This window comes from Paramormyrops kingsleyae, chromosome 6 (genome assembly GCF_048594095.1).
Source record: "Paramormyrops kingsleyae isolate MSU_618 chromosome 6, PKINGS_0.4, whole genome shotgun sequence".
In the NCBI taxonomy this organism is placed as follows: Eukaryota; Metazoa; Chordata; class Actinopteri; order Osteoglossiformes; family Mormyridae; genus Paramormyrops; species Paramormyrops kingsleyae.
In genome coordinates this window covers 2346760-2374416 of record NC_132802.1, presented here as the reverse complement: position 1 = coordinate 2374416, position 27657 = coordinate 2346760, and the positions used below count along the sequence as shown (strand labels likewise).

General features: G+C 47.6%; 2 protein-coding genes across 7 annotated transcripts; one reads left to right on the top strand and one right to left on the bottom strand.

Moving 5' to 3' along the window:
- Positions 1 to 227: 227 nt before the first annotated feature.
- On the top strand, positions 228 to 14031 carry cdk11b (cyclin dependent kinase 11B). 4 transcript variants are annotated; one of them, XM_023793571.2, is made up of 20 exons: positions 228 to 324; positions 1303 to 1429; positions 1608 to 1723; positions 2898 to 3025; positions 3128 to 3272; positions 3694 to 3833; positions 4132 to 4254; positions 4434 to 4532; positions 5553 to 5705; positions 5882 to 5956; positions 6317 to 6504; positions 6815 to 6905; positions 7433 to 7554; positions 8223 to 8328; positions 8484 to 8605; positions 9802 to 9909; positions 10495 to 10611; positions 11003 to 11151; positions 12596 to 12785; positions 13240 to 14031. In XM_023793571.2, the coding sequence occupies exons 2-20, from the start codon at positions 1319 to 1321 to the stop codon at positions 13330 to 13332; spliced, it is 2376 nt and encodes a 791-aa protein (XP_023649339.1). In that variant the 5' UTR covers positions 228 to 324; positions 1303 to 1318; the 3' UTR covers positions 13333 to 14031. The 4 variants fall into 4 exon arrangements, with proteins under 4 accessions (XP_023649339.1, XP_023649338.1, XP_023649337.1 ...); XM_023793570.2 differs by having other exon boundaries at positions 6275 to 6504; XM_023793569.2 differs by having other exon boundaries at positions 3634 to 3833.
- Positions 14032 to 15472: 1441 nt separating this feature from the next.
- Positions 15473 to 25818, bottom strand: mmp23ba (matrix metallopeptidase 23ba). 3 transcript variants are annotated; one of them, XM_023793565.2, is made up of 8 exons: positions 25257 to 25818; positions 19867 to 20006; positions 19444 to 19583; positions 18730 to 18897; positions 18448 to 18612; positions 18066 to 18176; positions 17171 to 17297; positions 15473 to 15756 (listed from the first exon to the last, which is right to left on the bottom strand). In XM_023793565.2, the coding sequence occupies exons 1-8, from the start codon at positions 25383 to 25385 to the stop codon at positions 15582 to 15584; spliced, it is 1155 nt and encodes a 384-aa protein (XP_023649333.1). In that variant the 5' UTR covers positions 25386 to 25818; the 3' UTR covers positions 15473 to 15581. The 3 variants fall into 3 exon arrangements, with proteins under 3 accessions (XP_023649333.1, XP_072569473.1, XP_072569474.1); XM_072713372.1 differs by having other exon boundaries at positions 19867 to 21364; positions 25257 to 25392; XM_072713373.1 differs by having other exon boundaries at positions 19867 to 20002; positions 25257 to 25387.
- Positions 25819 to 27657: the final 1839 nt, after the last annotated feature.

Here is a 27657-nt window from a genome sequence, read left to right as displayed (position 1 = left end):
TAGTACATAATGCATGTCAACAAAATTTTTACAAAATTTTTTTGAGGAAAGCAGCCCAGTGCAGAAATCAAATCTGCAAATCTCTCAAACACTGAGAACAATAAGCCTAACACAAAATGCAATGATTAGTACGAGCATTACAATGTGTACCTTCAGTGCGCTAGACGGCAGCACCGCAGTTTATTCTCTTTAGAATGGCCGCAACGCGGTACGCGGACTACGCGCTTCATCGTACAGGAAATACGTCATTTCAAATCGGCTTAGACCGGAAGTTTGTCGTTTTGTTGGTGCCGCGGTGGTGGAGTGCGCGGGGGAAATTCACAGGTTAGTGAAATGATTCGTTTTTTTTTGTAACCGAGCAGCATTATCTGAATTTATGTTATTCGCTGAAACGATTTGTAAGAGTAAGTATATGTGATTTTGTTTTAGTATAAAACCATTTATATGGAAATTTTGGTTTCGGCCTAGAAGTATGCTTCGTCAACTGATGTTTATTTCGTTTAAAGGTAAAATGGGTAAAATGCTAAAAATATTCTGAACAGTAGAAGTGTCCACCGATGCATTTTAGATGTACGAAGATTTTATGATATGTACCCCGGACCTTAGTGAGTGAATTATAATTTGTTAAGTACTTAATCTGATCAGTTCTCCTCGTGGTTGTTGAGAGACATTTACCGGGAGCAGGATGAACAGGCCCCCACCTCCACAGCCAGCTGGCGGTGTGTTTTGACAGTTACATGGGCGCTATTCGTTTCAGATGTCAGACTCTAGTCAGCTGTTTCCTTTAGGTTGTGCATCCGTAAGGTAGCAATTCTTATTGAGCTATAGTCAGATGTTTTTACTCTCTTGGAATTATTTACTGTGGCCGTGACACCTAGGATGCCCTTTACTCGGATACGTGTTCAAACAAAATGAAAACTTTTATTTAGATTATTCTTTTGTATTTTCCGCTTTTGTGAAAGTATCCCAGTCACCTAAGCGCATACTATTAACACTGCTAACGTTAAGAACACAGTATTTCCGTATTAGGTCCCAAACCAGAGTGCCCTGGGACATTTTTCCAGCAGACCCATCATAATGCTCACTGTCTGTTGTTGTGTTGTACATTTCATACATTTAGTATGAAGTTACTAAGAAATAGTGTTTGATGCTGCTGTTGTGGGACTTGCACTCATGCAGTTTACCAAATGTAAGGTGATGTGACACACAAATTGAGGCAAGTTTTACCTGATTGGATAAATTCCTATGTAATCGCAATCTGATTGGCGTGTTCCTCTGTCACCCTCTTTGCCTGGCATTCAGAGCTACGCCAGCGCTGATGGGGGACGAGAAAGACACCTGGAAGGTGAAAACACTGGATGAGATTCTTCAGGAGAAGAAACGCAGGAAGGAGCTGGAAGAAAAGTCTGATGCGAAGCGTCAGAAAATTGTAAGCTTTTTCCTGAGTCCTTATTGAAAGTTACACCTTTCTTCTCTGATTGCTTGCGACACGCTGTGCTCATGATTAGCATTAGCTTGGCAATAACACTGTTATATGGTGATGGTTTAAAGTCCTGCCCGTACCGTCAAGAAAATTATTTGAGGGTCGCTTGTTGTGTTTTTTGAAGGTGGAAGAACGTGAAGCCAAACGAGACACCCCAGAGGAGGGTGAGCTCCGGGACAACAGAATGGAAATAACGATCCGGAACTCGCCATACATTAGGGAGGATTCTACAGAGGACAGGTACCGCTGGGGAGAATGTGGTAAAATGAAAGTGACCTGCAATGAGATCTTCAATAACAGCGTCTCTTAGCATGTTCCACAGACTTACTTAGTAAGGTATCTCTGAACTGTGCCTTAACAGGGTGCTTAAGCGATAGTGTTTTCGCCGATTGGGTGTACGAACCCCCGTCCCCAGACTGTAGTATCACAACATTTTATTTTTATTTGTTCTATAAAATACCTGCGTGCATCAATATGTGTGCATATCATAAATATCAGGATAAGCAATGGCCCATTAGCCAAAAGAAAAGTTGCGTTACTCTCATAACATAGGGTGACCAGATAATCCATGTCATCCCGGACACCTTGAGCTACTTCAGGGTTTACAGACTACCTTAAAACCGAAAGGCTCCTGCGCTTGGCTAAATTAAGTTCTTCTTGTGCTTTGACTGGTTTGTTTCCTTGACTGAAAGACTCATCCAGCTGTTTCACATTAACATTAGTGACACGTGCATGGTTATAGGAGACTGACCAATCAGCACACAGCAAGAACTCGGTGCTTAAGTGAGATCCAGGTCCTTTTAATTGAAATGGTAGCTTACAAATCCTGTCCTAGCTCAAGGTGTCCGGGATGACATGGGTTATCTGGTCACCCTATCATAACATATCCAGAGTGCTTTATTATTAACTACTGAGGACTGTTCCAGGGTACATTTTTGTGGATAATATATTAGACTTGTATGTAAATGAACCTGCAGTGTCGACTCTTATCAAGCTCACCAACCAGCATGTTAATATACTGTGACCTTGGCACATTAGAGAGGTTTTTGCATTCCATTCCCATGGCAGGCAGATTTTACTGTTGGGCCCTGGAACGAGACTCTTACCTTCCTGTTGGCCCTACTTTCTCAGTTTCTCTGTGAGATTGGGTTAAAGCATCTGCCAAATACAAAAAAATGTAAAATATCGATGAGCCCTTTGCCCATTAAATCGCTCCATTTAATGCAGTGTTGAAATTTCAGCTTGAGTGGTGGGTTACAGGTCCACAGTGCGTCCGGGTTTGATTGGGGGGATGTTGCACTTCACTGAAGGTCGCCACGCTGCAGGTGGCGTTTGGCCGTATGTGTGAAGGGAGGCTGCCTGGTCCGCTTCCTCTTGCGAGTTTTATAACACTGATCTGCCATCGCATGCCCAGAGGAGAGGAGGATGAGTCACTGGCCATCAAACCCCCACAGCAGATGGCACGGAAGGACAAGTCACACCACAGGAAGGAGGAGAAGCGGAAAGACAAGCGGCGGCGGCGCAGTCACTCTGCGGAGGGAGGTGCGTGCCGTGGGCCCGTTTAAAAACACCGTTAGGTATGTCCCCCTCCTGTTGCTCGTGTTGTCGTCGAGGGTAATCTTTGGCCGGAATCTTGGCTTTCAGGGAAACACATGAGGTCCAAGGACAAAGAGAAGGAGCGTGAAAACGAGCGACGGAAGCGGCAGCGTGAGGAGCAGGACAAGGCGAGGCGCGACTGGGAGCGGCAGAAGCGGAGGGAGCTGGCGCGTGCGCACTCACGCAGAGAGAGGTGACCACTGACCCTGCCTGGCGGCCTGCATGAGCCAATCAGAATCAGCAGCTAACACTGACCAATGACAACTGATGGCCTGTATGGGCCAATCAGAGGTTCTTCAACTAATGTTACTTGCTGGTGATCATTCTTTGGCTCACTGTTATTTTCAGGTGTACTTGACATTAAACTTTTGTAATGCCTTAAATTGGGACTCATCTTAATACCCAAGACTACAGAAAGCCTAGGGCTGGGTTATGTGTTGGAATTTTTGGGTATATGGGTGCGTCTCTATGTGTGCTGCTGTGTTTATTGTTTGCATGTGTGCCGTGATTTGGCCAGCCCGTATTAACCCTGCATGACACTGGATGGGCTGCAGGGCTTCTGGGAGACGTCCTGACAGGCTGCCCCCCTGTTCCCCCCTCACCATGGCCCGCAGGGACCGCCTGGAGCAACTGGAGCGACAGAGGGAGCGTGAGCGCAAGCTTAGGGAGCAGCAGCAGAAGGAGCAGCGGGAGCTAAAGGAGCGAGAGAGAAGGGCAGAGGAGCGCCGCAAGGAGAGGGAGGTGCGCAGGGAAGGTGGGTCCAGGTCACGGAGCTCTCAGGGAGGATGGGGGGGGGCTTTGGGAGGGTTAAATTGAGGGGGAGGGGCTGTCATGGTGGGTTAATTTTATTTTGTATCATTGTTGATTCTCGCTGGGATTCCTGTGGGACTCTGTTTGCAAACTGTGACAGTGGCAGCCTGGTACCAAATGATCACGTAATTAAGATGGACTGATCCAGACTGGCCAGTGACAGATTACAGCATGTGTCTAGCAGTAGGGCTGTTGCCAGCAGCAGTTTCCTGGTCTCATGCTGGATCTTGGGCCCTCCTCAGTGCCGTCCCACCACCGTGGGTTGCCTGATGAGTATGGGGAGAAGTCCCGGCAGAGTCACCGCAGCCGCAGTCCCAGCAGGCCGCAGCGCGAGCGGCTCGACCACCCCGATACCCGGAAACCAGGTGAAGCAGATTCTCTTCATGTGAACCATGGGGATGGGGACGGGGGGGGGGTGTGTTCTGCCCTGAAATGAGGCCAGGAATGAAATGTGCGTGTCGTGACGATGTTTGATTGGTCTGGGAGGTCACATGCAGGTAGCTTGTTGTGTCAGTGTTTATGATTGGTTCATGTCTCCCGCCAGCGGTGAGAGAAGACAAACCTGAGGACAGAGACCTCTTGTCAGACCTACAGGATGTCAGTGACAGCGAGAGGAAGACTAGTACAGCAGAGTCTTCCTCAGGTAAGCCCATTACTTGGAATGTCCCCTTATGACAGTTAAGCTGTCGATTTTCCTGTGTGTCCCTCTGTCCGCCCCGCGTGTCCCTCTGTCCGCCCCGCGTGTCCCTCTGTCCGCCCCGCGTGTCCCTCTGTCCGCCCCGCGTGTCCCTCTGTCCGCCCCGCGTGTCCCTCTGTCCGCCCCGCGTGTCCCTCTGTCCGCCCCGCGTGTCCCTCTGTCCGCCCCGCGTGTCCCTCTGTCCGCCCCGCGTGTCCCTCTGTCCGCCCTGTCTGTCCCTCTGTGCGCCCTGTGTGTCCCTCTGTCTGCCCTGTGTGTCCCTCTGTCCGCCCTGTGTGTCCCTCTGTCCGCCCTGTGTGTCCCTCTGTCCGCCCTGTGTGTCCCTCTGTCCGCCCTGTGTGTCCCTCTGTCCGCCCTGTGTGTCCCTCTGTCCGCCCTGTCTGTCCCTCTGTGCGCCCTGTCTGTCCCTCTGTGCGCCCTGTCTGTCCCTCTGTGCGCCCTGTGTGTCCCTCTGTCCGCCCTGTGTGTCCCTCTGTCCGCCCTGTGTGTCCCTCTGTCCGCCCTGTGTGTCCTCCTTTGTGCGCCCTGTGTCCTCCTTTGTGCGCCCTGTGTCCTCCTTTGTGCGCCCTGTGTCCTCCTCTGTGCGCCCTGCGTGTCCCTCTGTGCGCCCTGCGTGTCCCTCTGTGCGCCCTGCGTGTCCCTCTGTGCGCCCTGCGTGTCCCTCTGTGCGCCCTGCGTGTCCCTCTGTCCGCCCTGCGTGTCCCTCTGTCCGCCCTGCGTGTCCCTCTGTGCGCCCTGCGTGTCCCTCTGTGCGCCCTGCGTGTCCCTCTGTGCGCCCTGCGTGTCCCTCTGTGCGCCCTGCGTGTCCCTCTGTGCGCCCTGCGTGTCCCTCTGTCCGCCCTGCGTGTCCCTCTGTCCGCCCTGCGTGTCCCTCTGTCCGCCCTGCGTGTTCTTGTTACTGTTTGCACCAGAATGTCTCCCTGGGATCCGTAAAGTTAATCTTAATCTTAAATGATTGCCTTTCAGGATCGGGTTCAGGCTCTGAAGAGGAGGAAGAAGAAGAGGAGGAGGAGGAGGAGGAAGAGGAGGAGGAGGAAGAAGAGGAAGACACCAGTAGTCAGAGCGAGGGTGAGGAGATGGAGTCTGCCTCCAACTCACAGGGATCCGCACAAAGCGCAGGTAGGTGTGGCTGCTGTCCTCCGTGCGGCTTTCTGTCCTCCGCGCGGCTTTCTGTCCTCCGCGCGGCTTTCTGTCCTCCGCGCGGCTTTCTGTCCTCCGCGCGGCTTTCTGTCCTCCGCGCGGCTTGCTGGCCCATGCAGCGCTGCATCCCTCACTCGTTCCTTTCTCTTCTTCAGACGAAGTGAGTGAGGAAGAGCACTCGGAGGAAGACTATCAGGATGAGCGAGAGAATGGGAACCACGTTTCTGCTGGTACGTTGGGACACACTTTGCTTGCTGGGACTTCCTCATGTCTCAGCCTTTCCATGGCTGGAAATTTGAGGTAGTAAGTCAGGAAGTTTCTAGAAAAGATAACAGATACTTGAGCTTTACTTTATTTTCATCATGACACATTTTATAGTTAGGCCTTCTGTTCTAAGAGGGCCATTAAGTGAAGCGTTGTGTTATCTTTGAGGATTTCTCTTCAGATTTTAAAAAATTGTCCCAGAATAGCGATTGTGATGATGTTCAAAATGCATCAAGACACAAATGTCTCCTGTAAAAGGTTTATCTGCTGCTTGTGTGTCATAGATCCTGTAACAGCCGCGGTTCTCTTTCCGCCATGGCGTGCAGTCCCAGAATCCCGCTTCGACCGTGACACGGAGGGCAGCGTGGAGGAAGAGGAGCCTGAGGAGGGCGAGCCCACGCCTCCCAGCCACTCCCGCTCCCCCACCCCCGAAGAAAGCTACATACCCGACTCACCCCCCATCTCCCCTGTGGAGCTGAAGAAGGAGCTGCCCAAGTATCTGCCTGCGCTGCAGGTAACGAGGAGGCCCGAGTGGAGATGCATGCTAGACATGTTCCAGCTTCGTGGGAACAGTTAGGGGAAGGCGGCCCTTTTCTGCTCCAGCATGACTGTGCCCCAGTGCATTTAACACACCTGATTCAGCTCCTTGTGCTAATTACCACACAGCTCTTGAGCTGAATAATTTGTGGTGGAACAGGGAAAGAACTAAGCTACACAGGGCTCCGGCCCCCCAGGACTGGAGTGTGACACCCCTGATATAGTGCATCTGCCTTGTTCCCCTTTTTCTTTTCAGTTAATGTGTTTCCTGCTTGCCTCTTTCTCAGGGCTGCCGCAGTGTGGAGGAGTTCCAGTGCTTGAACCGGATAGAGGAAGGCACGTATGGTGTGGTCTACAGAGCCAAAGACAAGAAGACAGGTATTCACTGCAGTTACCCTACCAGAGCGGCTTAATGTGGGCTATTACACCCCAAAGGCTCATGCTCCACAGCTTAGACAGGGCCTGCTGCTCCAGGCTCTCATCCTTTATCCGATATCGCTGTGTGGCCCCTCGAGCAGGGCCCCTTGAATGGTCTGTGTGGCCCATCGAGCAGGGCCCCTTGTATGGTCTGTGTGGCTCCTCGAGCAGGGCCCCTTGAATGGTCTGTGTGGCCCCTCGAGCAGGGCCCCTTGAATGGTCTGTGTGGCCCCTCGAGCAGGGCCCCTTGAATGGTCTGTGTGGCCCCTCGAGCAGGGCCCCTTGAATGGTCTGTGTGGCCCCTCGAGCAGGGCCCCTTGAATGGTCTGTGTGGCCCCTTGAATGGTCTGTGGCCTGGAATGTCAGCAGCCTGGTTTTGGGAATGGTAGACTCATAGGGATCAGAAGATGCCCTACGGAGACTGAGAATGTTTGGCTCGTTGCTGCCCGTTGCCCTTCTTTAATGTGCTGTCTGTTCCTCTCTCTCAGATGAGATTGTGGCCCTGAAGAGGCTGAAGATGGAGAAGGAGAAAGAGGGCTTTCCCATCACCTCGCTCAGGGAGATCAACACCATCCTGAAGGCCCAGCACACTAACATAGTGACAGTCCGGGTGAGCGGGGATTCGGCTTCACCTCCTTCCCGGATTCTCTGCTCACATGGTCTTACGGATGTTAGTCTGCCAGTAAAGCATAAGAACGTAGCGGCTAATACGCCATTCAGGGCTCCCTATAATGGTTCAGCACTGTGTCCTCTTACTTGGGATTTGAACCTGCAATCCTTATGGGCATAAGTCATAGTCGCTATACTTGGCAGAAAAACCGCTGTCGTACCTCTGAGAGATCTACCAATCCTGAATTTAAATCAAAATGTCTGGATGTTCAATTGTGGGCGGCGTGTGAATTGGCCAAATTGGGATACAGTCTAACAGCATGTATTGTTCTGGCTGGAGCTGCTTCTGTCACTTTCCCAGATGTAAAACCCAACACGACATGTTGGTTTTACCGCCAAGCCCAACTACTAATCACGGCCATCGAGTTGTCGCACCAACAACATCCTTTTCCCTCAGAACACAGCTATCCTTGCGAGACCCATCTTTGCTGCGGCTTCAGCCAAATGAAAGCAGCATGTCGTTATTTTTGTTTACATTCAGAGAGCCGGGCGACAGCGGGCAGACAGTCGTTTTTGTGGCTGTCTTCTGTGGCGTTCTTGGGAGCTGCAGTGTTTTCTTGGAGGAACGTCTGACTGCGTGTCCTTTGTTCTGCTTCTGCTCCGGTTAAGGAGATTGTTGTTGGGAGCAACATGGACAAGATCTACATTGTGATGAACTATGTGGAGCATGACCTCAAGAGCCTAATGGAGACCATGAAGCAGCCATTTCTACCAGGTATGGAGCAGTATGGCCCTGTGGCGCCCTCTGGTGTTCTGCTTCTGCACACCGACGTCCTGCTCATTGTTGTCTGATTTTATGTGCTTTCTGTTCATGTATCTGATCTGCTGTCATGCCATAGCCAACGTTCTTTCACTCTCTCGCTGTGTCAGGTGAGGTGAAAACCCTGATGATCCAGCTGTTGCGAGGTGTCCGCCATCTCCATGACAACTGGATTCTGCACCGGGACCTGAAGACGTCTAACCTGCTGCTCAGTCATAAAGGGATACTCAAGGTATGGCCGCAGTGTCAGAGCCGGGGCTCAGTCATAAGGGGATACTCAAGGTATGGCCGCAGTGTCAGAGCCGGGGCTCAGTCATAAGGGGATACTCAAGGTATGGCCGCAGTGTCAGAGCCGGGGCTCAGTCATAAGGGGATACTCAAGGTATGGCCGCAGTGTCAGAGCCGGGGCTCAGTCATAAGGGGATACTCAAGGTATGGCCGCAGTGTCAGAGCCGGGTCTGTGATGGCTGCGGGGTTTTCTGTAGGAGGGGATCACCCTTAGGCCATGGGAGGTCAAGAAACTACATCTGCTGTGCATCATAAACTTCATGTATAACTCTGACTCATGCCACCTTCAGAAGTTCATTGATTCTGCTGTTGTGGTGTTTATCAGTGTAACAACAGCAGAGGAAAGCAGAAGCCTAGTGGGGTCTGCTATCGAGAGTGGCCATGGTACAGTGGTGCAGGTACCTTCACAGCTCCGTTAGTAACGGGCTGGACCTGCACCACGTCATGGGGGGGCTTGTGAGACAGTGCTGCAGACTGGGCTGCTTTGACAGTGCTAAATGCTGGCTGGGCTGGTTGGCTGAACGATCTTTTGAGGAGAGCTAGCACTGTCATAGCACTGCAGTGTCGGGAGGAACGTTGTCCAAACTGCCCTGTTCCATGAGGCCATCAGGGGTGCATTTCCCAAAAGGATGGTTCTAACTATGTAAGCTGCTAATGTATTTAGGGTTATGCTTCTGGGGAAATGTGCCCTGGTGCAGTAGTGGGGAGCAGTGGGCCCCTTCAGCTGCACCTTTATTTTCCCATGATGCACAGCTGAGTGCTGCCGACACTTTTTGAGCTGCTCTTCATAGCGTCTGAGCTCCATGTCCCAAACGCCACCCAACTCGCAGGACACTAACCCGCCTCTTTCACTCACAACTGTCCTGTTCCCCCTCAACTGAATTCTACTTCATTTGCAGTGCCTGCCTTGCACTGCACATTTTCGTATGTATTTATGTGGGGCAGTGACATTTTCATTTTGTCTTATTCTGAAATTGCGAGAATATTTACACGTCAGCAAAATCTAACGTGGAGGTTTTTAAGTACCAGATCTCATTGCTTAGGGATAATCCTATACTGACTGCAAGGCTGAATTCCAGGACCAGAATCTCTTGTGGCTTCCCTGACCAAGATAACGTCCGGCCCCTGCCCCTGTTTTAGGTGGGGGACTTTGGCCTGGCGAGAGAGTACGGCTCCCCCCTGAAACCGTACACCCCTGTGGTGGTGACGCTGTGGTACCGGGCTCCTGAGCTCCTGCTCGGTGCCAAGGTGAGTGGGACATCCCCATTTTGCCAAGTTCGATATTTTCCTGAGTCAACAAGGGAGGGGCTTGTGTTTTACTTCATCATATGACATCACACTGATCCATTTTTTTCTTGCGTCCGAACTTCCGGTGATGTGTGTCTCCCTAAGCTAAGCCTCTATGCCTGCGATCGCAGGGTTGCTGGTTCGAGCCTTGTTGTTGTTGATGTTACCATTATTATCATGAAATAGACGTACTCTTGCATTGCTTTGCACAGCCTTTGCAGGTATGTATGTTCCTGCCTTTTGTCTGTTTATCCAAATCCCTTAACAAAAGGCAGATGCAATCAAACAGGTACTTGACAAATCTGTGCGCCTGGCCGCTTAGCAGAAATCACTGGTTCTAAATAATGTGGTGATGTCATACAATGAAGACTGTGATTGGTTAAAGAAGGGAAACGCAAGCCCCTCCCTTTTTGACCCAGGGACACCTCAAACTCTGCAAAATCAGGACATGCCAGGTGAGTCAGTCTAGCATTGGACTAAACAAGGGCTTATAGTCATGTTTCATTGCTGTGTGTGTGTGTGTGTTTTCGCTTCGCTTCTGAATAGGAGTACTCCACAGCTGTGGATATGTGGTCCGTAGGCTGCATCTTTGGGGAGCTCTTGACCCAAAAACCCTTGTTTCCTGGGAAATCAGAAATCGACCAGATTAACAAGATCTTTAAGGTACGTCTTAAATCGTTGTTGCTGTTGTTCTTGCCTGTCACTCCGTGTGTATAACTGTGATGTAGACTGCTGGGTAGACTACTATCAGCAGTCAGATGACGTCCGATTTGAGCATTAAAACATGATCGGATTAAATACCAAAATCCCAACAAAACATGTCCAGACCTCAAATACTGGAATTCCTGTACTGCAGAGAAACAATGATTTAACGTTCTGAGAATGTGTATTTGTACAAAGTCAAAAGGTGACATGGTGAATAAGGCCTTGGACCCATGAACAAAAGATTGTTTGAGTGGATCCCTGTTGTCTTGCTTTTATTTTATGTTTCACTCTGTTCAGCTGGTCCTAATATGCATGCTGACAGTTTCCGTTCTTCCTGTCTTCTAATCAGGATTTGGGATCACCGAGTGAGAAGATCTGGCCAGGCTATAACGAGCTTCCCGCCGTGAAAAAGATGACTTTCACCGAGTATCCCTACAACAACCTCCGCAAGCGCTTTGGGGCTCTGCTGTCTGATCAGGGTTTTGATCTCATGAACAAGTGAGTCTTTCTGTGCTCCTTTGTACATTCCAGCAATGGGAAGAGGCGTCTGTTTATTCCTGGGATTTAGTGGTGGTTATGGAAGTTCAGGCTCTAAGCCGAGAGGTTGCAGGTTCAAGTTCTATAAGAGGTAGTGGTGTTGAACACTTCTGAAAATTTTTATGAAGTTAAAAGGTCTTCTAAGGAGAGAAATGATATGTAAACAAGCTAAAAATGCTTGTTTGGGGTAGAAACAAGCTGTGTCCTGATACTGCAGCGTTTATGCCATCTATGGAAGCAATTATTGCTAACATGAGTGAACCGAGTTGTAGGTGCAGTTTTCAGATGTATGTAGCCCCCAGCTTGTCTGTGAAGACATCTAGCCATGAGTCATTCAGATATCTATCAAAATGTTTTAACTTCACTTGGGTTCTGGAATGGGCTTTGGGAAAGTACAGTGAAGCAGCATTTGTTGTTTTACTAGGGACACAGATTTTTTCCGTGCTCTGGTAAGCAATGAGTGTTTATGGAAAGCCTGCTGTTTCCAATCAAAATTACTTTCAGATGATGATGTTAGGAGCGCTTTTTGTGTTCATAAGGGCAGTTAAACGTGAGGAAGTAGCTGCTCTGCTGCTATTGGCGGACGTGCCCTCACACTCTTCACCACGTAAAAACATATGAACGGCCCTCTCCCTGTTCTCTTTAAAATGGTGATGTGCAGAGACTGGCATCACAATTTGAGGAGATCGCCCTCAGAAGTTCATCTCCCAGGTCTGGACTTGAGCAGCTGTGCTCACGCGGAGTTCTGCTGCACCAGAAAGTCCGTCACCGCCCGAGTGCCGCAGACGTAGCATTCCCCTGTGAATTTTGCACCCTGGTGTGATTCCAGCTCTATAGTGAAGTCCTTCTGCCCTCTCTCTAGGTATATCTTAGGCCCTACTACTTCCCTAAATTTTATTCACCCCTGGCAAGGAGCCGTAATTGAAATACTGTGGCCTCTGAAGAAGGGTTGGACCTTACCCAAGGGGGGGGGGGGGCTTTTGGGGGATTTTTTAGGGGCTCAGTCACGTCTTTGCACAGCCCCGACCCTAATAGGACATGTCATGGAAATGTGGCTGATTGGAATCCCAGGTTGGGAAGTGCTGTTTGGCGCGCTAATGCTGCAGCTATTCTCTGACACAATGTGTTTATTGTCCTAAAGCAGGTGTCCTACTCTATGATTATAAGTGTCTAAGCTGAGCTCATTGGCTTTTTGACAACATTAACGAGGTTTAGTTCGTGCTGCGTTTTTCATTTTGGGTGGTGGAGTGAGCAGGGCCTGCAGTGTGTATCATTCCCCTGGCTAATCACCTCGATTAATTAGCATTTAACACCCTGTTATTGTTGAGGTTGTCGGGCTTTTGGGAGAAATGGGAACCAAGACACCAGTATGTTCGCTGAGACTCCCCTGTCTCGCCCCTCCCAGGTTCCTAACTTACTGTCCGGCCCGGAGGATCTCTGCGGATGAGGCGCTCAAGCATGAATACTTCAGGGAGACGCCACTGCCTATCGAACCCTCCATGTTCCCCACGTGGCCGGCCAAGAGCGAGCAGCAGCGCGTGAAGCGTGGGACCAGCCCCCGGCCCCCAGAGGGCGGCCTGGGCTACAGCCAGCTGGTGAGGGCGCCCCCCTCAGGCTGGACTGGGGTTGAGCAGCCGTGGGTTAGCAGGAAGCTTAGTGCTAAATGAGGCAGAAAGCTGCCAGATTCTTTTCTGGGCCAGACCCTTAATCAAGGTTATTGCTATGAAATATTTAGCTTTCTAAATAAGTAAGAACATTAAGTACCTTTAGATGTCTACTCAACATTATGAGCAGCTGAAAGTGTGTCATCTGGGAGGGCTCTACCAATATATACATGGACATCATGCATAACCCAGTTTGGCTCGATACAAACCGCCTAATGTAGACAGGATGGGAGGCAATAAAGTAGGTAGCTCTGTAAACAACTAACAAAATAATTACAGAAGGACGGCAGAGTGGTCGTGTGACTCAGACAACCGGAGATTAAACTGAAGAGAATGTGGGTGGTTTTTGACACTTGGGTAATGTTTTGTTTCCTTTGTCCTTAAGGGAGATGATGACTTGAAGGACACTGGCTTTCATCTGACCACCACGAACCAGGGAGCGTCTGCAGCCGGACCTGGGTTCAGCCTCAAGTTCTGATCCAGGCTTTCCGACACTGACTGACTCGTTGGGGCTTCCGTGGCATCTTCTGTCTTTTGGGTGAGGGATGGACTCATTCTGAGAGAGACCGCTAATCAAAGGCACCCATGCAACTGAGAGACACTGGAGGCCATGGAGACGACAGAAGTTCAGAAGTCACCCGTCGCTTGTTCTCATTGAGAAAGCAGAAAAGACTGTTTTTAAGACTGAGAGTGAGTTTATTTCACTCCGAAGTTCTTCCTGATAATTCCGGTGAGGGAAGCCTGCTGATTTGTTTTGAGTAACGCCCAGATGGATGGTCCTGCTAAAAACTCTTTTGTTTTCCTTTCATGAGAGCAGGTAATCCCATCCTGTCCAAATGTAAGAAATGTTTTGCCACAATATAAACTCCTATTGCGTCTGGACTATGCGTTCATCTCATACTTGTGACATCGGACCCCTGCAGCAGTAGGTTATAAGAAGTTCTTGGGAATTCAACAACCAGGACTGTCATCTCCTTGCTAGAGAGAACTGGTTTGTTTTATTTTTCCTTTTACTACCAGCTAATTTTTAATTATTTTTTTCACTTCACCGTGGTGATCCTGTACTAGGTAATAGGTTGATAAACCGACAATGAAGTGAAATGATCTATCCATTTAATTCTGACCAAGGAACTGATTTGGAAGATGTTATTCTTAAAATAAAATTCTTTGACACTTACTGTATCTCTTTCATTAGTCTGCATGGTCACTTTCAGGGTTCCTCTGAGTAACATTGAATTACACACAGCACTAAACAACAAATATAGCCTCACTGGTTTTCCCTCAATTTTAATTCCTAAGAAATAAATCTTGAGAGATTGTGGGGAAAATGTATGCCTCTGTTAGGCTGAGCAGGAGCCATCCAGATGGGTGACGTCATCACACGCCATCCAGATGGGTGACGTCATCACACGCCATCCAGATGGGTGACGTCATCACACGCCATCCAGATGGGTGACGTCATCACACGCCATCCAGAAGGCTGACGTCATCACACGCCATCCAGAAGGCTGACGTCATCACACGCCATCCAGATGGGTGACGTCATCACACGCCATCCAGATGGGTGACGTCATCACACGCCATCCAGATGGGTGACGTCATCACACGCCATCCAGAAGGCTGACGTCCTCACACGCCATCCAGATGGGTGACGTCATCACACGCCATCCAGATGGGTGACGTCCTCACACGCCATCCAGAAGGCTGACGTCCTCACACGCCATCCAGAAGGCTGACGTCCTCACACGCCATCCAGAAGGCTGACGTCCTCACACGCCATCCAGAAGGCTGACGTCCTCACACGCCATCCAGAAACAACTTGCTTCTTTTTAAAGAACAACAGTGTGTTCTTTCTTTGTTGTGATAGGGATTTTAAGGATTTTTTTTGTAAAGATTTAGCCAGCATAAATTGGAATTTGTAACTTTAAGCAAACCAGCTCTGGCATCTTGAAATGCTGCCTTTTGCTATGCGCCTTTATTTTCTGGCATCTGTAAGTGGAACAAATGACATGAAATGCTTTTGGTTCATTTAATGGAACCCTTGCCGGTTTTAACCTAACACTGAATTTATAAGAATATAAAAATGTTCGGCATATATGTATGTACAAAGGCAGTGTGAGAGAATTTCAGTGTGAGATGTTTATGAAGTACAGATCTGGGGGTGCGTTTGGAATCTCAGGCTCCTTCACAGTCTGGGTCTGCAAATGTGAGGCTGCACCCTGAATGACTTGATCAGGTGGGAAGGTCTTGGCCGCCATCCTGTTTTAGCTGGAACGTTATCACGCCACTGAGATCTGTTCCACACCCCCCCCCAAATATAAGTATCAAAGTGAGTACTGAAAAGGCTATATTGCATGACATTGCTTAACACATTATAACTGTGTTTTTATTCTTAAATTCTTTTATTTAAAATTAATGTCAATGAGCTGCTGTTTAGAGCTGCATGGTACAAATATTATGAACCACAAAAAATCTGAACCTAAGATGTAACTTTTGTCTTCAGTGTATGTTCTTGCTATAATAATTTGTGTACATATAATGTAAGATTAGTTTTTTGGGAGGTTATTCAGGATAGCGCTGCAAATCAGGATATTTAGTTCAACACATGACAAAAGAAGTAAAAGTTATGACTCTTTTATTTTGATTTTGCTGCCCAGGTGTGCGCTGTCCGTCTGCTCTCAGGGTCCAGGTGCTTCCATGTCTCTGTGGGGGGGTGTCGGGGGCTCTTCAGAAGCGTACCCGTAGCCTCCAGGAGTAGTTAGTCAGCACCTTGTTCTTCTTCCTCACAACACAGGTGTAGAGGCCCTCGTTGATGGCGTTGGCCACGATGCTGATGTGGTCGTCCTTGAGGGAGATGTAGCCTGGGTGGGAGAACTGCAGGAGCTCCCCGTCTTTGTACCAGCTTGGGGGGGGGGGGCGGATTCGGGGTTAGGGTGACGCTTCTACTAGATATTCAATAGAAATACAGACTGAATACGAGTGTGTAGGTGAAGTTTTTATGATAGCCGTGTGTCTGTGTGTGTGTGTGTGTATGTCTGTGTCTGCGAGCGGGTTTACCTATCCTTGATAAATATCTGTTTTTTTCCCTTATGGGGACCGGTTTCCTGGTCCCCATAAGGGAAAACTCTATTTAATAAAAATCGGTGACTGCTATGAAAAAACTAAAAATGCAAAAACTCTTGTATTTTGTTAGGTTACTTATGGTTATGGTTAGGGCAGGGTGGGTGTTAAGGTTGTCATAGTTAGCGTTAGCATATTTCCCATTGAAATGAATGAGCGGTCCCCATAAGGATATGTATACCTTACATGTGCGTGTCTGTGTGTGTGTGTGTGTGTCTATGTCTGTGTCTGCGTGTGTCTGTGTGTGTGTGCGCATGTGTGTCTGCGTGTGTGTGTGTATCTGTGTGTGTGTGTGTGTCTGTCTGTGTCTGCGTGCGTGTGTGCATGCGCGTGTGTGTGTATCTGTGTGTGTCTGCGTGTGTGTGTGTATCTGTGTGTGTGTGTGTGTCTGTGTCTGCGTGTGTGTGTGCGTGCGCGTGTGTGTGCGTGTGTGTGTCTGCGTGTGTGTGTGCGTGCGCGTGTGTGTATCTGTGTGTGTGTCTGTGTGTGTGTGTGTGTCTGCGTGTGTGTGCGCGTGTGTGTGTGTATCTGTGTGTGTGTCTGCGTGTGTGTGTATCTGTGTGTGTGTGTGTCTGTGTCTGCGTGTGTGTGTGCGTGCGCGTGTGTGTGTGTCTGTGTGTGTGTCTGCGTGTGTGTGTATCTGTGTGTGCGTGTGTGTGTGTATCTGTGTGTGTGTGTGCGTGCGCGTGTGTGTGTGTGTGTGTGTGTGTCTGCGTGTGTGTGTGTATCTGTGTGTGTGTGTGTCCTCTGTAACCCTACACATCTTAGGTACCCTGCTAATCCATTCTGCTGCCACTGAATAGTGGATGTTAATAGTGTTTAAACAGAAAAGAAAGACGAGGACATAAGCATGTATAGTATTTCTCTATGAAGCTAGGGAGCTGTACGCCAGGCTGGGCGAGAGAGACATGGCACCTTCCTGGGCTCTGCAGAGGTAGGCTTGACCCTCCTAACCCTAACCCTAACCCTAACCCTTCTTCACAGTTCTGCACGAAGCACAGTGTGAAAAGTAAGCTTCGGGCGAGCAGGAATGCGTCCCGGAGAGTCGCATGCACTCCCTGCTGGCTTCTAATCGCCGCTTCACACAGGGTGTTGCGGCCCACGTCGCACAAACAGAACCGTCGGGAACATGAAAGCGTTGCTTTCTGGCTGAGCAGATGTTGAGGTGGAGTGGGTTGATATTTGGTGATACTCACTAAACTTTGCCTTTCTTTGCGGCGATTTTCTTCCCGCAGCGAAAGGTGAGCTTCCTCCCCTCTGCCACCAGCTTGTGTTTGGTCCGGGGGGGTACGGGGGTGGGAGCCACTGTGGGGAAGGGGAACTCTGTGCCGGAAGGGTGTTCAAGAGGTTAGTGTTCAAAATACCATGGTTGATCTTCAATGCGATCTGCTTATATGCATCTCTGCTTTATCACTTCAGATATTGATAATATAGTGACTACATTGCATTTATAGAAGCTTTTTTTGGGCCAATCTGTCAGCTTTTCACTTCTGTTTAGTATTGGTCACCTCACTAAACAAAATTCAAATTAAGAGTGAACTGACCTCATGTGTTTTTATAAACAGTTCAGTAACTAATATACCGACAACATACTACAAATCCAGAGGGTGGGCCTGTATCACAAAGCCAGATTTCTGGCTTAGCTGGATAACTTGTCAGATTTAAAGTACCCAAGTTTAAGTGGACGGCAAGGAGACAGATTAAGGCGTGAGGCAATTGAACTTGCTGTCCTTTTCCACCCCCCATCACCTACATTTGCAAATGAAACAAACCCAAACTCTCCCAGTCAGTAAGCAATGACCTGGAAGCAGGAGCTGGCTGGCCAGACACACTGACAGCGTAATCTGTACAGATCTATAACAAGATCCCTTCGTTTGCTCAGGCCAGGAAAATTTCAGAACACACAGCAGAGTCTGCTTTTTAATTTTATTATTCCTCTGAAGCCATTGTGGAATGCACACAAGACTTCCCTTTATGCAGACATTTCCCCGAACTCGATAGACTGGTGCTGTTCACACAACCCCTTCACTGCTGTTGCCGCAGGCCGCTAAGCGGAGACGCTCCCCTAAGGTATGCATCGGCCGCTCTTACCGTAACAGAAATCACAGCTGGAAGGGCAGTGCTTCTGCATGAGCTTCCGCTTGCTTTCACAATAGCCCTTCCGTGCCCAAGCAGAGCAAATGAACAGTCTGTCTAAACATCCTGAGTGAGAGAAGACGGGATCTTTCAAAATTTGTGATGGACATGAGGCTACAGTCAGCAAAGACAATGGATGCTAGGTTTTGTACTATTTAGAAGACTGATGTCTTGTCCTAACATGAACGTATGTAATATTGTGTGATAAGCTTAGTCTACTACAGAGTAAGTGTTGTGATGGAATTTCTGTGAGCTCACACTACTGTAGAGTTATGCTGGAGGTCTGTGAGCATAGTGTGTGTGTTATTGTGTTGCAGCTCTGGTGAGCTTGGCCTACCATAGAGTCTATGCAGGCCCCACACCTCGTCCTGCGTGATGAGCTTTCGTCCCGTCAGTGTGGCATTCAAGTGCATGATGGCGTTTGGGTTCAGAGAGTGCATCAGGCCCAGGACGTGACCGATCTCGTGAGCCGCCACGTGGACCAGGTCTGTCAGCCACACCCCTTGGGCACACGGTAGAAACGCTCACTGTAGGGTCACCGCCCAGCTCGCCATGGAAACGGTCAACCAAACTGCCCTACTGGGTCTTGTATTTATAAGGCTGGGACCAGCAGACATACCTTTCTTCCAGCTGAACCGCATGTTTCCCAGAATCCAGTACTCATCATCGTCGAAGTGTATCTCCCCATTGGGAGGGAAGAATGCGTGGGCCAGCTCTCCAGTGATGCCGTCGAAGCAGTGGTGCAGGTAGGACTGCAGGCAGTCGGTGTGGTTAATGGGGTAAAAGCCTGGCAGGGAGCATGGTGGTAGGGAGAGACGGAGGGGGGGGGGGAGACAAGGGAGGCGAGAGCCAACTCAGCCCCACTGGGAATCATTCTTTCCATATTTTCGGCGTGCGCCTTCTGTAGGTCACTGATTCCCACAGACCTCCAAAAACCACAGTAGACAGTCACTTTTCTCACAACAACCGAGACAGAGAGAGAAAAAAACCCAGTTCATTTCCCCTTAGAAGATGAATATGATTTTTTTTAAATGGTTTGCATATGTGATTTGAGTTTCCCACAGTGACCAGAAAGGAGAGACAAGATTACAGCATCAGTTATTGCCTTGGTTGGTGAAATAAAACTTGCAAAGGCGCCCTACACAGGCCCCAGGAGAGGTTCTGATAACGTAAAATAAAGTGTACAATCGTAAGGAATGATTGGTACCCCCCCCCCCCCCAAGCATTAGGTAATTAATTGAACTGAATCAAGGTATCTGGCAAGTTTCTATACATGGGATCATGGTTATGACCAGCCAACCCCTCCCCCCTCCCCCAGCAAAGGGTCCCCCACCTATCTTGATGTCAGCTTCCTCGCCGGCAGGGACCTCCCGGAAGCTGAAGGGCGAGACGTCACTCCACATGATGAAGGCCTTGGCAAAGGCTTTCCGTGTATCGCTAGCGTTCATTAAGTTCTTCGGAAATGACAGCAGCCTCGGGAAGCAGAGAAAGAGGGTTTAAATCAGAACGACAGTGTGCCATGTGCAAATGAAGAAGTACATGACTCCCCGGGAACAGTGAATATACCCCTGAACTTATGTGGTTAAGCTGGCTTTCGACACCTCTGTCTGTTAGCTGCAGGGTATTGGAGTCTGTCTGATAAGGACTGGGTACCGTAAAGCTCAGAATATGGAGGACAGAAAGGAACAGGCCGTGTGCGGAAGCTCTGCAGCCAGGACCCGCCGTCCCACGGATGTCTCAGTGCTAAGCCTCCTACTTGTATGTCAGCTTGAATTTGTCCCACTTGAGCTTTTCTGGGGTGAGGGTGTAGCGCTTGTTCCTGGAGAGCTTCAGCACCCGGGAATGCAGGTTTTTACCGATCCCGATCATCAACACGCCGGTGGGCTCAGCTTCTTCCTTGGGCAAAATAAAAATGAAGGCTAATGACAGGAGCCTTTTGCAGGGGCCACATGCCGCTGTGACGGTGAGATCTGTGCCATCGCACTTTTTTCCCCCTATCCCAGAGGGTTAGGATCTTGGGGAATTCCCCCTTAGTAACGGCCCGAGTTTGGTTCAAAGTTGACTCATGTGTGACAAGGCACCACCGTATGATACATTTTGTCACAGATTTAATCTTTGGCTACTGCAGCAAACCCAATGAAACATCATCAAACAGACATGCAAATTAATTCAAGGCCAAGAATTATTTTCCGTTTCGCCAACTATGCACAGTCTACTCAAATAAATCAGAGAATATGTAAAAAGGGAGGAGATTGACCTTAGATACACAGCCCAGATTGGAAAAGGTTTTCAGCGTAAATTCCAACAAGCAGCCTAAGGCAAAGGTTTTGAAAATGACAGATTCCAGAATACAAGTCTTCATATATATATAAATATATACAATGAATGAGCAAAAAAAAAAATACGTCTGTGCTTTTCCGAGAGCCAAAGGCAAGGTAGCATATGGGCTGGTAAGAGATGTGATCTCTTCTGCCCTAGAGTCAGAACTTAACAGAAGAGGGCTTTTAACAGAATAACTCGTTTCAGACTTGTGTGCAAAATTTTATGTCCCTGACTGTGCTCACAGCTGGTTTCAACCTCCCTAAATCACAAACAGCACCCCCCCCCCCCAAATAAACACGGCATGTTGTCATAGTGATAAACTTCTACTTTAAATTAGCAGAGTGGCGTAGCACAGCACCCTAAATTTAGTTTTTGAAGTCACCTGAAAACTTTTTCCCCTACTTTTCTGTTTCACGTCAGACTCCATAAAAAGCTTCCCCTACACGGGGCACTCCTGCAGACACAGAAGTGGATTTCAACTCATTACTCTTTGAGGAATACTATTAAGGGGCTGCATGTGGAATATAGTGAGCTGTTCTATTTTATTTATTTATTCGGGGGGGAGGGGGGCGGTTGATCTATTGTAAAACTGTTGTCCAGCCTGTTACATGTGATACGTTCTGCAGACCTGCTTCTGACTTGTGTGGCTTTACTGAGGAAGGCGACTGAAACTCGGCAGGGTCTGAAGCCACTCAGAAACTTCCCTTTGGAAATATCGAGCTGCATTTTTGAGTGCTTTACCCATAATTCAGTGTAAGGCGGTAAAAACACATGCACAAGAATTTCCCCCTGGAATCAATAAAGTTTTATCTTATCTTATGTCTTCTGCTGCGGGACCGGCTCATGTTCATGCGAGGGGGGAGTTTTCCTGCTCTGCCAAGCCCAGTTGTCCTGCGTGCCGTCGACATACCGATTATGCTTCAGAGTTGGGTCTGAAGGGGAGACGTCATTTCTCCAGCACTGTTCCCAAAATAACACCGCTGCTCTTTGCTTCCGGACAACCCAGTAACTCTGTCCATTTTTTACCATGGTCACCCACTTGGAAATAAAACCCCCTGTGGTGCACGGTGACACACTGGGGGGACTGAGGAGCCGACCTCTCCACACTCAGACAGCTGCCTTGCTCACGCGTGGCTGAGGTCTTTCTGATGAATTCACCATCAATATAAATGAAAGAGAAGCAATTAGTCTTTAGATTGGATTAGTTCTCAGTAGCTGGAAATTTAGGGGCTGCAGAATCAACTCGCGCCCTAGAGTGTGGGGGCATCCACTCAGGGGAAATCAGAGAAATACCCTCCTTAGCTCTGAAAGGTGTTTCCAGCTTCAATCCAGCTTCATCCACATTCAACAGCATAAGAGGTGAGAACAGTCATGAATCATCTTCTGAGCTTCTCTCCAACTGCACTGATCTTATGATTAACATGCACCAAATCAGCCATGCAATGCCATGCACTGTTAGTGGAACACGCCAAGTCTTTGCACCTGACAAGGGATTGGAAAGTTTATTAGTCTCCTGCCTAGGAGACAAAAACTCAGATCAGAGCAGACAAGCAGAAACAGACCAATTCAAGCATTAAGGCAATTTTCAAATATGGTGAGGTGAAGACAGAGCTGATGCAGGGACCTAGATGTGCATGGGGGTGTGTCTCGGCGCTGGTCTACAAGAGGGTTTCCCAACCCGGTCCTCGGGGTCCCCCACACAGTCCATGTTTTTGCTTCCCCCCAGGTCCTACCAGACAGGCAACATTTTTGCTCCCTCTCAGCCTACTAGGAGCTGGGAGGGACCAAAAACATGGACTGTCTAGGGGTCCCCAATGAACGGGTTAGGAACTACTAGTCTACAAGACACCATGGAGGCTTGAGATTCTGTTATCCTTCATTATGGTGCCTGCCTGATTAAATAAACATCATTCTTTTCTCCCCCAGATGAGTGACCTGTCACCTTTGCAATCTCTTTGATGAATGCCATGAAAACAAAGAGAGGGCTCACATAAGATACAACTAAAGCACAGCAAGCTTAAAAATGCACATATGGTTGAGCGGGAGAAGAAACTTCCATACTATAAACTCTGCTGTTTTCCTTTTTTTCCACAATCTACTGGGAGACCAAAATGCTTTGGCAGACACTGGAGCCCAAACACATTCTTGGGGCTGAAGCAAAAGACCTGTGGGTGAGACAGACAACTTCCTGCAGCAGCAACAGTAGAGCTCCCATATCAAGCCACCCAAGAACAGAGAGAAGGCAGCATTGTTAGGCTGGACCTCACAAACCTTGGCTTCAGTCATAGCCTTCATCATCATCTACATCTGCAGAGTCCCCCACGACCAACAAGGAGCACCTTTAGACTCATATCTTTTGGGAAAAGAGCAATGAAAGTAATGTGACTTCCAGAAAAGACCTGGAGAGTAGAGTCATTTCCTTCAAGGATAACATCATTCTCAGAGGCTGATTCCAAATGCTGGACCCAGCTGATGAAGAACAAAGGAACTGTGAATGGAATTCAAAGATGTCATACAAGAGGAATCTGCGAAAGTACTGATCAAGATCAGCGAGACTGATAAATCAAATTGTGTGACGGAGGGAACAGGGGAGGCGGTGAAGAAGAGAATCAAACTTGGAGCCGAAATCGGGAAAGATATAGATCTCGTAGAAATAGGAAATTGGGATTTTCTGAAAGCTATCAAGAATGACAAAGGCCAATATTACAACAACACCTGTAAAGATACCAAAGAAGGAAATAAACATGAAAAAAATATTTTTTTCCAAAGATCTATGAGATTAAAAGTCTACTATAACAGCTTTATGGACATGACTGACCAAGCAGTAACTGTCAGAATGCATATTAGGCACAGATAGAAGAAATACACAAAAGATTTATATAACAAAAACAACAATCACGATATATATTTAATGAAAGGATCTACATGGAAGGACCTTACTGGAGGAGGTCAGGGATATATAGACTAAATTATGCCAAGAACATAATGACCTATAGATTGGAAGAGCCTGCGTTATATTCCAATACCACAGAAAGGAGACCTGACAGAGTGTGTATCATATAATTTCCCTCATATCACATACCAATTTATGGTCATTTATGCCAGATGAACAAGAGACATCATTGTTAATGTACAGTGGATAATGAGAAAATCACAGCTCAACATGGTCTTTATTGATTAGAAAAATGCCTTTCATTGGGACGACCATGTCTAACTATATAATATTCTCAGAAAAAGCTGGTATGTCAGAGCATCTCACTGTGCTTAGGGAGAAACTCCACGCTGCACAAGAAGCCACAGTGAGAACAGAATATGATAAAACTGTCCAAGTTACAGGTTGATGGAGTTAAACACGGATAAATACAATGATGGAACTTGGGCTACATTTGAAGAACGCAAAGTTATGACCACAGTGCTGATGTCCATCCATCCATCCATTTTCTGTACCCACTTGTCCCTTTCTGACCTGCGGGGGTCCGGAGCCCATCCCGGAAGCTACGGGCGCAATGGTGCCTAATGGTGGATAAACAAGAAATACATGCCAGTCTGGCATTTGGCAGAGCTGCACACCAACATGCCCAGGAAACAGCTTTAACATGAATGACCAGCCACTGAGAACGAAGCTGGAAATTTTTCAGAATATTCCGTTTCCTAAGACTCCTTTTGGATGTGAATGTTAGAGAATGAAGAAGCAGGTCAGGTGAGTATTGAGGTCTTAACCAATAGCTGAGAGGAGTCTTCTGAATGCCGTGAACCTTGAGAAAAGCAAACAAGTGAATCGTCGTTTCAATCAAGTTCCACTTGAAGCCCATTAGAGAAGACTCCAGTATCTGGCAAAGGGCAGGTCAAGAGACAAAGAGGACAACCATCAATCATCACAACAAATGAACATGCAGCTGGGAAACTGAAGACCCAAACAGAAGCCATTCTGACGTCTATATGGTCATTAGGCGTCAACACAGCATAATTATTTAAAGCTGTACATGTGCCAAACTTGTGCATAATTACACAAAGTATTTATCTTCCCTAATTGCCCTTAAGTATCGCCTTGGTAGACATTTCTCTAACCTCCATGATCCATGCAGAAGACCCACACAAACCCTTGGCCTACCAAAGCCACAAAGGCTGTGGGTCATAGAGCATCCAATGACTCCACATCATCTAGCCATTTTTTCATGCATTCTTATATTTTAAAAATAATTTAACAGCTTATATCATAACCAGGGTGCCCTGATACTACGTTTGCTTAAATAACCAGTCGCAAACAGCTGAATGGTGGTTATGCACAATTTCTTTTCAGGTCATACATAGTCCCTTTTAAGACAAATCCTTAAAATAGGCATCACTCCAAAAACAACATTGTAAATGGACAAAAATGCGTGTTATGTGTAAAATGATCAAGAAATAAAATTTCTTTAAAAAAGTTTTCGTTACAAAGAATGACGTTTCACGGAGTGAGCACCAGTAAGATGCTTGCAGAAATCTAAGCGAAATACTTTTATTCTAACTTGGATGTACCGTTAATGTGCTGATAAAGGCGAACTAGCAGTTCGCAGAGCGCCTATTTTGGGCCGGGGGGGGGGGGGTTACTTAGGTTGCTGATTCAGAGACGAAATTACGTTGGACATAATAATGGGAAGATATTATACAACCATAATTTTTCTTTTTATTTTATATTCCTAGTTTTAAAAAACAGAGAGTCTATCACATGCAATGCTGTTTGTGTTATTATGTAAATTGCGGAAAACTTTCACGTCACGTTTATTTTCGTTCTAATAAAGTTGATGACATCTCTCCCACTGCGTCGAAATTAGCACACCCTACCTCCATGGTCCAAGTGGTAAATGCTGCAGTTTCTTGCATCCCCGCGAAAAATACACTGATCACCGACACCATAAGGACTAAAGGAGCGCAGCAGCCGTGTCGCTGACTTCTCAAGGTCTGGTATTCCATCGCTTTAGTTCCACGTCTAGATTATTTCCTCTCGAAAGGGACAAGCGAAACAGTTGAACCACCATTTATTTTTCCTCGAATATGTTTATGCTCTTACTGAATTTGACTTTTTCTGCAGGAGGAACTGCATCAGTTCCCAGCCGAGCCTGAAAAGATCTTTCAAGTTCGCTGCCCACACCGTTTCCCCTTTTTCCGCAAACTTTAGGCTGCGGCTTTACACTGCAGAGACGGCCAAACGGTATCACATTACTATAAATGGAGGTCAGATCCCGACAATTTTAAGTAGAAAAGGAAACCAGTCGGGCGCTTTGTGAGCCCTGACTGATTCTGCTTTTCGGTCTAAAATTTATATTTGAATAGTGAACACATTCTGATATAGATAAGTATATATGAGATTTATGGGACAGTATTCGATTATCTCGTTTCAGACATATATTTGAAGATGCAAAATTTGCGGTACTAAAAGCCGTAGGACTGTACTGAGACAGGAGATTTTTTTTCCATGTGCAAATCTCACTCTGCTTTGCGTCTCTTCGATCACACTCGGTGACAATATATGAAGTACAGTGCGGAGTACAGACAAATACATTTTGACTGATGAATTAAAGAGGCATAAGCGATCTCCACCAAGGTGGTCAAAGCGCAGTTATGTATTCACCCCAGCGTTGTTTAAATATTTGACGTGTGTCAAGCTATAACTAAAAAAGTAAATAAGGGACCTTGACAGTGTTAAAATAACCAATGGAAAGGGCAGGTGGTTCTTTATATAATACGGTGCAGAAGTGAAGGACTGCAATTGTTGCCCGTGTTTTGCATGCATACTTTGTAAACATTCAAGATCAAATAGGGCACAGTTTAATTTAAATATTGTCGTGCAAGGTTTAGAGATTGTTTGAATACGCTGCGATAAGAATTTATGAGCAGATGCTGATTTGACGCTGAAAACCGATTGTTTGCTCAAGTCCCTGTACAAAAAGTAGCAGAAAACATTTTATTCTAAGTACTTAAATAAAAGTGTAAAGTTGTATAACCGAATAAGGGTGCAAAACTAATAGGACACTAAAAGCATAAGCTCATAAAAATTTTGAATATGGTATCTGAAATCTGTTGTTGATAATGTTGAATAGTCATGAATTATTTCAGGACAGTTTACATGCATTGCATTGTAATATTTTTATGAGCATTAAGCAAATGTAACTGCTAGAATGAACAGCATGACAACTGACCGTGTATGTTAGCTCACAGGCCCAAGGTCACAGGCTGGAGTCTGGCTCTGGCTCTAAACAGAGCTGCAATGTTCTGCCTGTGTCTGTACTTTGAAAGCTTCTATAACTTAGGGGGACGCTATTCTGCTGACTACACGTCTCCTCTAGAGTGAAATACATGCAGAATTGTTCAGTCTGTCATGCCGCTTTGTATACACACACACACACACACACACACAGATACACAGACACACACACGAACACAGACACACATACACACACACACACACAGATACACAGACACACACACGAACACAGACACACACACACACACACACACACAGATACACAGACACACACACACACACACAGATACACACACACACATACACACACTCAGTGACAAAAAAAGTTAAGCACCCAGGTGGAGTGGTGGAATTGAAATGAATCTGCACGTGGTGAAAGGTCATGTGACTGTATCACAATGATTATAATATCAGATCAAACGGATAACAGAGTTGGCAGTGTGGGCACACTGCTGGTCCCAGGTCAGTAGGGTGTGGCACCCCCCCAGGCCTGGATATGTGCAGCAATACAGTGCGGAAGGGAACCGTGCAGCCATTGTATCCTCTCCCACAGCTGTTGTAACTGGCCCTTGAGATCCTGCAGACTGTACCAGGGTGCTGTCTCTGGTGGCGTAAGACATGCGGACGCAGGACGTCACTGATGTAGCGCTGTGCTGTCAGGGTCCTTCGAATCACTACCAGAGATGACCTGAAGTCATACCCTATGGCTCCCTTCACCATGATGTCATACCCTATGGCTCCCCACACCATGATGTCATACCCTATGGCTCCCTTCACCATGATGTCATACCCCTATGGCTCCCCTCACCATGATGTCATACCCTATGGCTCCCCTCACCATGATGTCATACCCTATGGCTCCCCACACCATGATGTCATACCCTATGGCTCCCCTCACCATGATGTCATACCCTATGGCTCCCCACACCATGATGTCATACCCTATGGCTCCCCACACCATGATGTCATACCCTATGGCTC